The sequence below is a fragment of the Danio rerio genome, chromosome 8, assembly GCF_052040795.2.
Source record: "Danio rerio strain M-AB ecotype USA chromosome 8, GRCz13ab, whole genome shotgun sequence".
In the NCBI taxonomy this organism is placed as follows: Eukaryota; Metazoa; Chordata; class Actinopteri; order Cypriniformes; family Danionidae; genus Danio; species Danio rerio.
The window spans coordinates 3,368,637-3,385,000 of NC_141028.1; the positions used below are offsets into that span (position 1 = coordinate 3,368,637).

Consider the following 16,364-nt stretch of genomic DNA (forward strand, 5'->3'; position numbering starts at 1 on the left):
CTTGTCGTTGTCTTGATGTACTGTACAGACACACAAAGCCAAGAAGAACAAAATCTGCCGTGTCCTGTTGTTGTTTTACAAGGCGGTCTAAAAGTGCGATTAGTTTTTTTTTGTTTTGAGCTCTTGATCGTGTCTATAATTGATAAAACAAACTTCTTGAGCTAATGATAATAACGTGTGTGATTATTGAAGTGTCTCCTCTCCTTCATCTGTGAAGGATCATAGAATATTATTAGCAGTATTATTTATTATATGCATATTTATATTAGTTTTTATTAAAAACAAGCTTAGATTTGCCCACCTGTCAGGTTTTGGACAATATGGGTCGCAGCATGTGTATTAGTATATAACTCAATTTTTTGAGCTCACTTCATCATTATTGTTGATTTATTCGTTTGCTGGAAATCAGAACTGAATTTAGAAATAGTTTAGAAACAAATTTTTGTGCTTAACAAACTAAATTAATTATGTATAGGCTAATGCATATCTGTGCGTACAACACGTTTCCCTATCCAAGAGAGTGAAAGTGAAAGTAAAGAATGAGGAGGCTCATCTCTCATTCTCACGCTGCAGATGCTCTGTTTAACTGCTTTCTCTCTAGTGAGGTGTTCAGTTTTTCCACTTACAAAGTCTGTCATGTAAATAAAAATTGCGCTATGGTTTATTCATTTATTCATTTTATTAATCATCCCTTTATTAATCCAGGGTCGCAACAGCGGAATGAACCGCCAACTTATCCAGCAAGTTTTTACACAGCGGATGCCCTTCCTTCCGCAACCCATCACTGGGAAACATCCACACATACATTCACACACACACACTCATACACTACGGACAATTTAGCCTACCCAAGTTACCTGTACCGCATGTCTTTGGACTGTGGGGGAAACCGGAGCACTCGGAGGAAACCCACGCGAAGGCAGGGAGAACATGCAAAGTCCACACAGAAACGCCAACTGAGCCGAGGTTCGAACCAGCAACCCAGCGACCTTCTTGCTGTGAGGCGACAGCACTATCTACTGCGCCACTGCGTCGCCCGCTATAATTTACATGATCCTAAAGATCTGAGTGATCTGTTAGGTTTGTATTCAGTGAGTATATCTGTGATGTATTGAGGTCCTAGGCCATTTAGTGATTTATAGACCAGTAATAATACTTTAAAATGTATTCTGAATGTAACTGGGAGCCAGTGTAGAGACCTGAGGTCAGGTGTGATGTGCTTTGATTTTCTGTTTCTGGTAAGAATCCTGGCCGCAGCGTTCTGGATGAGTAACTTTACTAGCTTTATGCAAGAAACTCATATTCAGCTTAAAGTGCAATTTAAAGGCTTGGCTAGGTTAATTAGGTTAAGTGAATATTTTGTTCTCTTTGACTCGGATGGAAACAATGTTTTTATACTCAAATGTTTTATGCAATATTACAGTTGAATTGACATGCTTTGATGGAAACATAGCTACTAACTTCCTGTTACAAAGTTTTGTTTAGGGCAGGGGTTCTCAACTGGTTTGGCCACGGGACCCACATTTTTACATGGTCATAATGCCGCGACCCAAATTTTTAGGAACTATAATACAATTTTAGGAATTATACTTAATTTGTATTTATTTGTTAACATAAACAAGTAATGACAGATACATCATAAGAAATTTAGCAAGACTTACAAATAAACACTATTTTATTGCTGTCATTTAACAAAACAGATCAAATTATAGAAATATTACAAAGTAAAAACAACAAATACTGTTATTAATAAACTCTTAATAAAACATGTTTTCTGGTTTCTAAAGGTTGTTTTAATATAGAAGGTTTCATGCTCTTATCTGAGGGCACCTCACTATATATGACACTGAGGCTTTGGGCCCTATAATACACCCGGCGTAGTGTGGCGCAAGGCGCGGCGCAATAGTCTTTTGGTAGTTTCAGCTTGGCACAAGAGTGGTTTTGAGGCGTTGCGCTACGCTGTTTAAATAGCAAATGCATTAGCGCTCTTTTGTGCGCCCATAGGTGTTCTGGTCTAAAAAGGAAGGCGTTCTGAGGTGCACTTCTGGCGCGTTGCTATTTTGAGAAACTATAATAGATTTTTCATTAGACCAAAACTAACCCGGTCTAAACTCTGGCGCAGAGTTGCACCTCGCTTACACAATGCTTAATACACACAAGAGAGCAATAGCCAAATATCTTTACATATGAAAACATTTAAATATTAAGGATATATATAGGATATAATAAGAATAGATATTGGATATAAATATAAAGGATTAAAATATTACAAAACATATTATTTTCTAGCCTACATAAATATGAAAAATCACTGCTTTTATGCCTTCTTCATCTCGGGAGGCTTTTTCAGTTCATTCATAACAATTTGCTTTTGTATAATGTTATTATTATTAGCAGTATTATTTATTATATCCATATTTATATTTGTTTCATTAAAAACAAGCTTAGATTTGTCCACCTGTCAGGTTTTAGACCATATGGGGCACAGCATGTGTTTTAGGATATAACTCAGGTTTTTGAGCACACTTCGTTATTATTGTTCATTTATTCGTTTGCTGGAAATTAGAAATGAATTTAGAAATAGTTTTGAAACGAATATTTGCGCTTAACAAACAAAAGTATTTATTTATAGACTAATTGATGTCTGTGCGTAAAGGTTTCCCTATCCAAGAGCGAATGTGAAAGTAGTTCCATTATCTCTCATTCTCACACAGTATGCTCTGTTTAACTGTTTTCTGTTAAAAAACTGTGAACTGTTTGCTAGTGAAATGCTCATTTTTTCCACTTAAACTTACTTTGCTTCCTGTAAATAGCGAATGTGCTCTTGGCGCGACGCAGCTGGCTCTTAAAGGGAATGGGAGATGAGACTCTAATTGGTTTATTCTTAAAACACACCTGTAACTCATTAAGAAAATAAACTCAACCCTTTTAGACCATGCGCCACGGCGCAAGGCAGATTTCCCGTCCTTAAATTAGCAAAAACGCGTTCTGACACGCCCTGAAAGAGTTTGCGCCCTGCGTTTTGCGCTCTGCGCATGAACCGTCAAAATAGAGCCCTTTAAGTCTTTTTTTGTCGTCAGTATATATATGTCCATTCTTTACATATTCGGGGTCGTACTTGCGCTTCGACATATCTGTTGCAATAATTAAATGAAATTTCACATGTCAAACGGTAGGGTTGTTGCGCATGCATTTCAAAATAAAAGTCCGGTATAAGCAAAATTAGTAAAAAATTCTACTTTTGTTGTTGTTGTTTTTTACCACACACTGAAAATGTTCCCACGACCCAATTTTGGTTCCCGACCTACCAGTTGAGAAACAGGTTTAGGGCCCCTAGGGGCTAGTAGGTCAGTAGGGTCTCCTAAATCTAGAATAGGCTCAAATTAAAAGAGTATTTGAAGTATCATATGACACTAAAGACACTAAAACATTCTGCTTTGAATCATAGGAATACATGACATTGTACCATGTGTTCACATAAAAAACAGCTAGTTTTAAATGTCAGTAATATTTCAGAATTGCTAAATTTATGAGTCAGTTACCTGTATGAGCTCCAGGTCACACTGTCCTCTCTCGTAGGCCACGAATGCGAGGTGCGGGTCTCTCTTCTCGCAGTATCGGCCCACAGTCACGCTGTCATAATACTGGTTTTCCCGAAGGAACCGCTCTGGGTTGTTGTTACTGTCTATGTAGATTTTCGCCAGAGCATTGTGGGTTGCCGGCTCCTCACAGCCCTCCTGAACACGAGTCTCCAGCCAGGACAACAGCAGCTTCAGTCTGCAGAGAGACAATACATATGCTCAACATTTGTATTACCAATACTTATTAACGATATATACTCAATGTTATATTATATTGTATGAAATGTAAAATATTAAATGCACACACTCTCTATTTCCATATACACCAGACACTTTCCTTTCAACACTTCATGTTTCTAGAAAATACTGTGTAATTTTGGATATATGATGATGACATGGCATATGATATGATAAAATATGACATTATATGACATATGATATGACGAGATATGATATGATAAATGATATATGATGTGTGATATATGTAATGTGACATCTGATATGATATATCACATGACATGATATAGTATATGACATTATATGATAAGATATATAATATGATATGAGATATGATATAAGATATGACATGATATGATATGAGATATGATATATGACATAATATGATAAGATATATAATATGTTATATGATATGTGATATGAGGCATGATATGATATGGTATATAATATGGTATATGATATGAGATATGATGTGTTATACGACATGATATGATATATGATATGATATATGATATGTGATATGAAATATGATATGCAAAATGATATGATATATGACATTATTTATGATATATGTGATGTGACATGATATGTGGCATGACATGATATGATATTTAGTCATTCATTCATTTTCTTGTCAGCTTAGTCCCTTTATTAATCAGGGGTCGCCACAGCGGAATGAACCGCCTACTTATCCAGCAAGTTTTTACGCAGCGGATGCCCTTCCAGGAGCAACTTATCTTTGGGAAACATTCACACACACATTAACACACACACTCATACAATACAGACAATTTAGCCTTCCCAATTCACCTGTACCGCATGTCTCTGGACTGTGGGGGAATTCTGAGCACCCGGAGAAAAACCCACACAAACTCAGGGAGAACATGCAAACTCCACACAGAAACCCCAACTGAGCCGAGGCTCAGTCCAGCGACCCAGCAACCTTCTTGCTGTGAGGCGACAGCATTACCTACTGCGCCACTGCCACGCCATAATATGATATATATGATATAATGATATATGACATGTGATATGACATATAGTATGATATGACATGATAGATGCACACACCCTCTCCTCTCCATATGCATCAGACACTTTCCTTTTTTGCAATTTTTTGTGTACTAATATAATATAATATAATATAATATAATATAATATAATATAATTTAAAATAATATATTAAAATATAATGTAATATAATATAAAACATTAGAATATAAAAAAATAAAATATCACTTAAAATAATGTATGATATAATGTAATAGAATATAAAATAATGTAATATAATATAATATAAAATAATATAATATAAAATAATTTAATATAATATGATATAATATAATATATTATAAAATAATTTAATATAATATAATATCATATAAAATAATTTAATATAATATAATATAATATAATATAATATAAAATAATATAATATCATATAAAATAATTTAAAATAATATAATATAATATAATATAATATAATATAATATAATATAATACAAAATAAAATAATTTAATATAACATAATATAATATAATATTATATAAAATAATATAATATAATAAAAAATAATTTAATGTAATATAATATAATATAATATAATATAATATAATATCATATAAAATAATTTTAAATAATATAATATAATATAATATAATATAATATAATATAATATAATATAATATAATATAATATAAAATAATATAAAATAGTATAATATCATATAAAATAATTTAAAATAATATAATATAATATAATATAATACAAAATAAAATAATTTAATATAATATAATATAATATTATATAAAATAATTTAAAATAATATAATATAATAAAATATAAAATAATATAATATAATATAAAATAATTTAATGTAATATAATATAATATAAAATAATTTAATTTAAAATAATATAATATAATATAATATAATATAATATAATATAATATAATATAATATAATATAATATAATATAATATAATATAATATAATATAATTTAATAAAATGCATCATTAATATTCTGTGCCTCTGACTATTTCCACAGCCGTTTGATGAATAGTTGTTGTGAAAAGGTGTGTTGTAATGTGTTTAAGACATGCAGGGCGGCTTCAGTTGTACCGGTTTCTCTTCTCCACTTCCTCCACCAGCTGGTCGGTGCTGAAATCTCCTCGAACCGCCAGAATCAGGTTCCTGATGGTTTCCTCAGAGCAATCCACATCCAGCAGGCCTCCAATCACCACTGGCAGACGACTGGGGTTCACCTGCACACACACACACACAAATATACACACAATATAGTCACACACAGTCACATTCATATCTCTGGCAAATTCAGACACTTTTTGTTCAAAGGTAAATAAAAGCTGAGAAATATGCCGCTTGTGCATCATCTTATTATCCTTTGGGAGAAGCCTGTGTCATTTCTGCTAAAAAAAATCTTGCTGGTTGAATTAAAGTAACTTTATGCCAGAATTTGCCAGGGCTATGAGTGATTTTGTCATTAAATATAACCGCATAAATACTCGTACACATGTAACGTAGGCCAGCTAGTAAGTGCTGTGCAGGTAAACCTCACTCCTCTTACTTCTAAAGGTGCTCTAGCGACAAATGCTAGAGGCCATGGTCTTTATCCTCCTTGTTAGAGCAACCGACTCCCATGCAGAAGGTTGCCGGTTCGATCCCAGCTCGAAGCGGGTTAGGTGGCTTGGACCGGCGGGATTACATTGGTGCCTTGACCCAGATGGGAGTGAGGTTTAAGGGGGTGAGTTTAACGTAGGCCAGCTAGTAAGTGCTGTGCAGGTAAACCTCACTCCTCTGACCTCTAAAGGGGCTCCAGTGACAGACGCTAGAGGCCATAGTCTTTATCCTCCTTGTTAGAGCAACCGACTCCCATGCGGAAGGTCGCCGGTTCAAAACCAGCTTGGAGCAGGTTGGGTGGTGTAGGACATGCAGGGTTACACACAGACACACAAAAAGCCACATACACAAACACACCTACCTAATCCACCCCACCCGCCCACAGTCACATGTAGACTTCCATAAGTACACACACACAGATATAAACAGTCACACAATCATTCATACAAACACATGCAGACACACACACACACATTGATATAAATACACACACAGACACAAACAGCTGCATACAGACACACCCATAGTTATACCCATACACACGCACACACAAGTGCACTTCTTGACTTCACCTTCTGCACGTAGATCTCGATGTATTTCTGCAGGCTGTTGCGGTATAAATACAACACCAGATCGTGGACGAAATCAAAGCGGTCGCACACGATGATGAGAGGAAGCTGATCCGTGAGTTTGGCCTCCTGTGCAAATACACAACACAAAAAAACACTCAAAAAACCTGACAGCAAAGACAAATCAGTACCTGATACATCTCAGTGTACTTGTGTTCTTATCGACCACGTCACAAGCAAGCTATATATGCAATAATAGAGTCAAATGAGGATAATTATAATAAAAGGCAATGTAAAAAAACATGCTTATTTAATGTAATTTAATAAAAAATCATTAAAATGTTTATACATAAAATTTGTGTTTAATAAAATTTGTAAACAAAAGATATTGTTGAGTGTTTCTTTGAATGTTTCTAATTCAATAACTTCAAATTAATTCATAAATATTTTAAAATTAAATACAAATGCACAAATATATTTATTTAATTGGTTTTAAAAATGTTCCAGCAACATATATTAAAACTGCTTTAATTTGTGGATTAACTGATTGATTTTTCTGAATGTCAAGCTTTCTCTTGTACCTTGAGGAAGTTTTTGACATGTTCGGCATTATAGCAGCTGCTCTCTCGACAGATGCGCTCCACTTCTTTAATCTGACCCGTTTTACACGCAGCCTGAATGTACTTGAAATGCACATCCGGGTCTTGACTGAAGTTCACGATCGAGCCCAGAAAATAAAACAGACCTGAAAGAGACAGAGAGACGAGGAATGACCAACAAAACCACCCTGTGAAACTCAACAAACCAACTAAAACTATCGGTCAAAAAACATTTCTGTTAGCTGAAATAAAACACAAAATTCACAATGAGTAAAAAAATTAAACTAACTGGAACTAGAAAAATAAGTCACTGAAGAAATGTGCTCACAAATTTTAAAATAGTCTGAAAATATAAACTCATTTAATGGCATAGTTCCTTTATTCATTTTCTTTTCAGCTTAGTCCTTTTATTAATCTGGGGTTGCAACAGTGGAATGAACCACCAACTTATCCAGCATATGTTTTACACAGCGGATGCCCTTCTAGCTGCAACCCATCAGTGAGAAACACCTATACACACTCATACACACATATACGCTATGTCAGTGGTCCCCAACCTTTTTATCTCCGCGGACCGGTCAACAGGACAGTTCGGTCGCTGCCGTAAGGATGACTTATTTAAGATGACAGAATTCTTTAAAATTGCGGTGAAATAAGCTTTCAAAATTAGAATTATAAGATGTGCTTTATGAAGAATTGGTTTTGCTGCGTATACTGCCTGATCCGTCGGAGGCAGGTGGTGTAAAGATGGGAAGGCCGACGAGGGGCTCTCGACTCCGCCACCTTTGTCTCCGCTTTTCAAGTCACCAATATTTGCACCACCAGGTAGTTTACCAAATTCAGACCCGTTATCTGAGTTAAAAATCAAAAGAGTTGAACAGGAAGAAAGTGTGGCGAAGAGGCTGAGGTTAGGAGAGCTGGAGCTGGAGTTATAGAGGGAGCTGCTTCGCGTGGATCACGACCGGTCTCCCCCGGCTGTGATCCACTGGAGAGTTCTCCTGCTTTTCCTTCAGTCACTCCTTTGCCAGCCTCTTCCACTCCAGTTTCCACACCGGATGTGACTAACGCTCCAATTTGATGTGAGCCGACACATTAATTTAGTGCCTCCTTTTTATGAAGCTGAAGTGGACAGCTGTTTTACCGCGTTTGAGCAGGTTGCTTCTGTTAAACACTAAATATGATACTTTGAATAAAGCTGAAAATCCGAAACCATTGAATTCCATAGTAGAAAAAAACAAATACAGCAAAGTCAACGGTACAATTTCCAGTGTTCTTCAAAATGCCGACTTTTGTGTTAAACAGAAAAAATCTCAAACAAGAAAAGAAAAAGCATATATTGACAGAATTTTCGCTTTTAGGTGAACTATCCCATTAAAAAAATGCAAAACTGTCGGTGCCAATGGTGCCAATGTTTACGGCGACCTAAGTTTGATTCCTGTCTCGAGGTCCTTCTTGACTGTGCTATCAATAAAAAAAGATGAAACCCGCTTTAACGTTCGCTTGCAGAACGTATTTTGGATAAGTGTGTGCATTTGTTTGTATGTGGGTGTGTCATTTCATTCATGTGTTACAGGTACGAACGGCATTTTTAAAAATTTTTTATTATGAATTAGTAATTTACAAATACAGCAAAAACAGGCAACAAAGAAAATTCCAAAGACAATTAATTTAAAAAAAAAAAGGAAGACATTCACAAGATGCCAAAAACAAATTCATAATAGCTTACAATAGACAGAGCTTTTACATTTTTTACAGCTTTGAGAGACTTCATTAACAGAGTACGAACAGCATTGGATGATCTGCATTTCGTGCTGATGACGTTGGCCGCTGACGCTGGGTTCGCGCCACCAATCGCTTGTTGGCGTAGCGTTTAAATGTCAAACCCAAACTGCAATGGCGATCTCTCTTTCTGTCTCTTTCCTTCTCGCTCTTATTCTTTCTGTGGGTCTCTGTGAGGACAGTCTCTCTTGCGAGGGCTAGTCTGAGAGAATGTGTTTTGCTTGTTTAATGCTCTTGTCAAAAGTTTGAGATTTGATAATGCAATGTGTTTGCTTGTGAACTTGTCCAGTAACTGACATGTTTGAGTGATGCCTCAGAGAGGTGTAGGAGTAAGTCGCGCGATATACATATACAACACTCAGATTGATATTTTGTATCAGTTCATTAGGTTCAGGAGGATGTGCTGTTTTCTGTATGTTTTGTTTTTAGTTAGAGCAGTTTAGTTAAGACGTTTGGTACGTTGAAGATGTTTCTTTTCATGCTTTTCTTTTCATATTTAGTTTAGTTTGGTGAAAACAGTTACTGAGTTTTGTTATATTTATTTCTTTGATTTAAGCACATTCAACTACTTCCTCTCCCCCCAGGAAATTCATAATTTAATCATTGTAAATATGTTTGTCTTTCACTGTATAATATATTTTCACTGGTTTCATTGGATGTATGGGCAATAAATAATTGCAGTGATATTTAGTTTTCAGTTTATTTCTTTCTCCATCCACTTGTCACACACATTAAACTAATGTATGTTATGTCATCTACTCCTAGTTTAATATTAACATCTAAAAGGATGTAACACCCCCCAAAAAAAATACAAAAAAAGAAAAGCAAAACTATAATAAAGTTGAAAAAAAATGATGATCATCTCACCCTCGTAGCTCTTAAAGGACTCGAAGAGCTCCACCAGTGTCTGTGTGCCCAGCTGCTCATGGTATTTGGTGGCGATCTGAACGCTCAGCTGTAGGTTCTGCCGGAGATTTGCGGACAACATGGCCTTTAAACAATCAATGGAGTCGCCCACAGACAGAGAGCCGAAGAAATTCACCAACCACTGAGAAAGAGAACACGAAAACTGAGCTCAGGACTTCTCTAAACAGACATGCGGCAAAATCCAGCAGCACAATACACTGATAATGACTTTTGTAAATTGTACAGTATTTAACCGTAATATGAAATGCATGTCACCGTATTTGAAAGTTGCATTGTGGAAATTACTGTATTAAGATATACAATACTGTAAATACTTATACAGCGAAATAAATGGTGCTGTAAAAGTGAAAACTGCAGAACAGCAGAAATATTACAGCAGAAATATTCTCAGCGAACTGCTGCCAGTAATTTAACAGTGTATGTAAGAAATAATCAATGTGTGAAGCTGTTAATCTAATCAGCTTATATTATTGTCTTCACAGCTTAAGACATTAAGACAGTAAAAATGACAAATTGTACCTCTTCCCAGCATCAATCAAGAATGCATGATTATATGCTGTCATGGCTTTGCATTCAAAAATGTCATCATAATGTAGGTCAAATGGGGCAAAAACTACCACCAACATACCGAAAGGGTAGTCAATTTGAACAATACATAAGGATTAAAAGTAGCATCTCAAAGCACTTTACATAAACTCTCCGGCCACTTTATTAGGTACACCTTACTAGTACCAGGTTGGACCCTTTTTGCCTTCAGAAGTGCCTTAATCCTTCATGGCCAATTCTCAGGTAGGTTGTGGTGTTGACATGATGCTCAATTGGTACTAAATAGCCCCCACACCATTACACCACCACCACCAGCCTGAACCACTGATACAAGGCAGGATGGATCCATGCTTTCATGTTGTTGACGTCAAATTCTGACCCGACCATCCGAATGTGTCAGCAGAAATGGAGATTCATCACACTCAACAACGTTTCTCCAATCTTCTATTGTCCAGTTTTGGTGAGTCTGTGTGAATTGTAGCCTCAGTTTCCTGTTCTTAGCTGACAGGAGCAGCACCCGGTGTGGTCTTCTGCTGCTGTAGCCCATCTGCCTCAAGGTTGGACGTGTTGTGTGTTCAGAGATGCTCTTCTGCAGATCTCAGTTGTAGCGAGTGCTTATTTGAGTTACTGTTGCCTTTCAGCTGCAACCAGTCTGGTCATTATCCTCTGTCCTCAACAAGGCATTTGCGCCAACAGAACTGCCGCTCACTGGATATTTTCTCTTGTTCAGACCATTCTCTGTAAACCCTAAAGATGGTTGTGCGTGAAAATCCCAGTAGATCAGCAGTTTCTGAAATACTCAGACCAGCCCGTCTGGCTTCAACAACCATGCCACGTTCAAAGTCACTTAAATCCCCTCTCTTCCCCATTCTGAAGCTCGCTTAGAACTGCAGCAGATCTTCTTGACCATGTCTACATGCCTAAATGCATTGAGCTGCTGCCATGTGATTGGCTGAATAGAGCAGTTGGACAGGTGTACCTAAAAAAGTGGCCGGTAGGTGTACAGATTAAAAAGTATATAATGTACCAAAATAGAGCTAAAAAATACATACAAGAATACATGTATAAAAACCAGACAAAAAATAAAGCCAAGACAATAAAAATAAAGGAATTTTAATAAATATATACAAAGCCAATTTTGGATACAAGACGTGTGTTTTTAGGATAACAAATATAAAAAAGTTGCATATGGAAACTCTAGCATGCATTGGTATGTTGCTGCAGGTGTCATTTATCTCTCACACACCTCAGGGTTGAGCAGATGTGTGTGTACGACGGCTCGCTTGATGTCGTAGGGGTCGCTGTAGTGCTCGAGTGCCCTCTGTAGTAAGCCAGCTTTCTCACACAGCTGAGCGATGTGAGGCCGGTCGTAGTGGGAGAACATCTGATTACCCAGGATTGCATCGGCTACCTGAAAACACACACACACACACAGTATAAATAAAGTCAGTGTATATTTTTGCCATTGGATTTATACTTTAAAAACGAACATAGAAAAAGCAGTCAATGTTTGATTTTTGTTTTTAAATTCAGAAATGAAAATTGGTGAAAAAGGATGAGCTAAATAAAAAACATGTTTGATATTCATTTTTTTTTATTTTGAATAACAAAAAATTAAATCAGCACAATACAAAAACAAAAATGGTCTGTTTTTAATATTCCTATTAATATTATCATATTCATATCCCGCTCTCCCTCATAAAGCAAATACGGAAGTAACTGAACCTGCAAAACTCCGCTAGTCCTGGCTCCATAATAGAGCAAATTTCTATTGACACTGTAGATTGTTGAAAGTTTCCAACTTTACAGCAGAAAAAAAGGTGTTTACAGCCTGGTACAAATAATGATTTTGGTTCATTTAGCTAATATTACCCTTCATGACAACTGTGAGGGGGTGAATGTTTTTATAACTCATCCGTTTTCTTTATATTAGGTGATATTAAGTCTTGCTGGTCGCAGTCACTTCACCTCAGCTTATTCCGGCTGATTAGCTGCTGAACTCAGCATATACAATGCACTCTAATGCACTCCAAAATCTGACAGATGGATTAGCCGTAGGCTCTAGAACAGTCATCTGAAGCGTTGTCATACAGTGATATGTCTGGATTTCATCAATAGCCTTTCATTTACTATCACAGGCTATATTTAAGCATTTGGAAGTAATTTGATTTTTATTCCTGTAGAAAAGTATCATAAGAACAATGTTTAGTGGCTTAATGTGTTACAACCAGGACTTAATTTGTGCTGGAACATGCCGGATCCGGCACCTCTGAAATCTGATCCGTCACCTCATTTTATCCCACTCCTCAATCGACCCGCTATTCACTCTCGCTTTCTTCCGCGACTCCCCAACCCTCTTCAATTTCAACCGTGACACCCCCCGCTTCGCTCACTTTCATCCCTCTTTCTACTTCAGGACACCTCTCCATCCTCGGGTAATGTGTCGGATCAGTTACCCTGATTGGTTTCAGGACCTCGCAATTCACTAATAAAGCACTGGTTACAGCAGTGTTTGTAAAAGTCTAAACACTTTATTGATATAGTACACAACTAACCACATGTGGTCAGAACACAAACAAGTCTCAGGTATTGAAGTATTAAGCGTTTCTCCCAAAGAAAAGCCCATCTAAGCAAAATGCTAGCAGCACCATTCACTCCGCTCGCCCTCTTTGCCTTGGTGTGGAATCCCCTGGTTGGGGGTTGTTGCTAGATTGAATATGGATGCGGCTGGAAGTTAACAAGATTTATTTACATTATTTATTAAATTTCCCATTTATTGTATTTTAATAACGTCTACCCCTACCCCAATCCTAAACACAACCGACACAGTAAGGTAAAAACAGTAGTTGTGCCTATAAATATTTATGTAATTATTAAATTACACAATAAATTGTATTATTTAACGCCTAACCCCACCCCAACCCTAAACCCAACCATCACAGTACTGTAAAAATATTAATTATTGTTATACAGTGTCAAAAAAATGCTGCTATATAATGTGCATATCGCATATCAGCGGCCGCATATCCGATTTAGACTTACCCCTGAGTGGTCGCGCGAACAAAATGGCGAAGGTTGGCCAAACCTACTTGTACCTTTTGCATTCTATAGAAACCTATGGGTGACGTCACGGATACTACGTCCATATCTTTTACAGTCTGACTTGGAGAGCAGACAGGCCTTCATTGACAGTGATGCAATGCTGCCACAGAATGGCTACTAGGGATGCAACAATACAGTTAGCCCACGGCTCAATACATACCTCGGTTTTTTAAACACGGTTTTCGGTTCAGTTCTCATGGCTTGACATGTGTTTTTTTTTTTAATTCTATAGGCAATAGGAACAGTAAGAGGTTAAGGAGAAAAGAATAAAAACAATTTATTGCAATACTCATTTTGTTTTACTTAAAAGCCATGAAAAGTACAGTAGTTCCTAGTGTATTGTATAATAAAACTTAACAGTGAAATCTCACATCTGCTGGTAGCCCATGTACAAACTGGGGAACACATAAAATCCTACACTTTGAAAATAAACACACATGCGAAGTTAATAAAGATAAATTGGCCACTTCAAATAAACATATTTGTACTTAAGTAAACATAAATAAACCATCTCAATTATCTTAGTGCTGAAAAAATGCGAGACTGTAATCTGTAACGCGAGTGCTTTTATAAGATGACAAAAGCCCGCATCTCCATTCACCGAAAACGGCTGCAAATCTTTAGCAATAAACACCCACACTGCCTTTGTTATTTTATGTGTCTCTCGGAACCAGTTGGGTATGCTTGCTGGAAAGATTCAGCGAGGGATTGTTGCTATTTGACGGACTTTATTACCTTCTCTGCTATCCTGTGTTCAGACAGTGATGTTGCTGGGTGATGGCGCTGCAGATGTGCAGTCATGGTTATACGTGTAAAACAATGCTTGCACACAGTTATTTTTTTGTTCACCATTTTTTCTTTTATCGGCATTATACTTACCGGCAAAACCGAAATGTCCTCACATCGCAGATTAGAAAGACGCCAGCGCTTCCTTCTACTGTTGCCTCACTTCACCGCCGCTCGCAATGTTAAAGTGTGGAATGATAGTCAAGCGCCCCCTAACTTTAGAGCATAGTGTATGGATATTTGCTCGCGGGGAGGAGTTTCCTCATCTATGAAACGCACATAAATTATTTAAACGCTAAACCGAGAAAACCACAATTCATAAGCGCGTATTGAACCGTGGAGGTCGTACCGTACTGTTCAATATTATACTGAGAACCGTGACATCCCTAGTGGCTACTATAGATTTTTTTTAATCAATGAAGTTCTAAGGTATTTTGGGGTCAGATTGGGGTTAAATTGGGGTCAACGTTTATCACTATCAAAATTATACTAAATGACTACGTTATCTCATTGTTTTTACTTGGGGTTATGGTTAAGAATAAAGCCATATGCTGGTGTTTAACTGCATTGCTTTAATGATTCTGTGCATTGGGCTTACACAAATACTCTGTACTCTGACTACTTTAACATAAAAGCCATGGTTGGCATATTCTTTACGTCTCATATTGAACGCAGTCGATAATAATGATAATTCCTTACATTTATATAGCGCATTTCTAGACACTCAAAGCACTTTACACATTTTAGGGGGGGAATCTCCTCCTCTACCACCAGTGTGCAGCATCCACTTGGATGACACGACGGCAGCTATATTGCGCCAGACCGCACACCACACCAACTGACTGGTGGAGTGATGAAGCCAACTATAATATGGGGATGGTTAGGAGGCCATGATGGACAGAGGCCAGTGGGCAACTTTGGTCAGGATGCCGGGGTGAAACCCCAAAGCTGCGTCCCAAATGGCACACTATACACTATGCACTCATGCACTATGTACTTATGCACTTACACACTCAACAGGATAGTATATGTATGTAGTGGTGTCCCAAATGGCACAATAATGTTTTTTTTTACTAAGCGGAAATTCAAACCGTTTGCCTGATGACATTTGACGATTGCCAAATCAGTGAAATAAACAACAGAATTATCAAATAAAACCTATCGTGAGTATTGCCGCATTCACCATCGGGAGGCGCTATAATCACAATCGTAGGAGAATTTTGCTTTCACCATCCAAAATAAATAAAGTTATTCAACATGTGCGTCCGATAGCTCCGCCCCTTCCACTACGTAAGCAAACATGCGGTCGTTGAGTGCGTGAAGTGTCCATCATTACACACTTCATTTTACCGGCTGAATGAGTGCATCATCCGGGTAATTAAAGTGCACTTATTATTTTTTAAATTTTCAGTGTGAACACACTACTTACACTATTTATACTACAAAATGGCGTAGAATAGTGCATAAGTATGCGATTTGGGACGCAGCTCTATTCTTTTTTTGAAGGACAAACATGCGTTATGGATGTGACCAAAAAAGTATGCAAGTTTTCATTATTCAACATACTTTGTAAAAATTTTGTGAAATAAACTGCAC

General features: G+C 36.9%; 1 protein-coding gene and 1 long non-coding RNA gene across 6 annotated transcripts in view; one reads left to right on the plus strand and one right to left on the minus strand.

Annotated features, from left to right (window-relative positions):
* Window positions 1-16,364, plus strand: part of LOC147842502 (uncharacterized) — a 97,180-nt gene that overhangs the window by 55,638 nt on the left and 25,178 nt on the right. The window lies entirely within an intron of this gene.
* The window catches only part of cltcl1 (clathrin, heavy chain-like 1), a 112,507-nt gene that overhangs the window by 42,223 nt on the left and 53,920 nt on the right, over window positions 1-16,364 (minus strand). For all 5 annotated transcript variants that reach the window (XR_015497382.2, XR_015497381.2, XR_015497380.2 and 2 more), the window contains exons 12-17: window positions 12,127-12,291; window positions 10,275-10,455; window positions 7,611-7,774; window positions 7,033-7,158; window positions 5,942-6,084; window positions 3,543-3,777 (exon numbers count right to left, since the gene is read on the minus strand). Coding sequence is in view for 2 of the 5 variants with exons in the window: in XM_087264073.2 (XP_087120199.1) it covers window positions 3,543-3,777; window positions 5,942-6,084; window positions 7,033-7,158; window positions 7,611-7,774; window positions 10,275-10,455; window positions 12,127-12,291 (1,014 nt within the window). In the remaining 3 variants the exon portion in view is untranslated. The remainder of the gene's footprint in view (window positions 1-3,542; window positions 3,778-5,941; window positions 6,085-7,032; window positions 7,159-7,610; window positions 7,775-10,274; window positions 10,456-12,126; window positions 12,292-16,364) is intronic.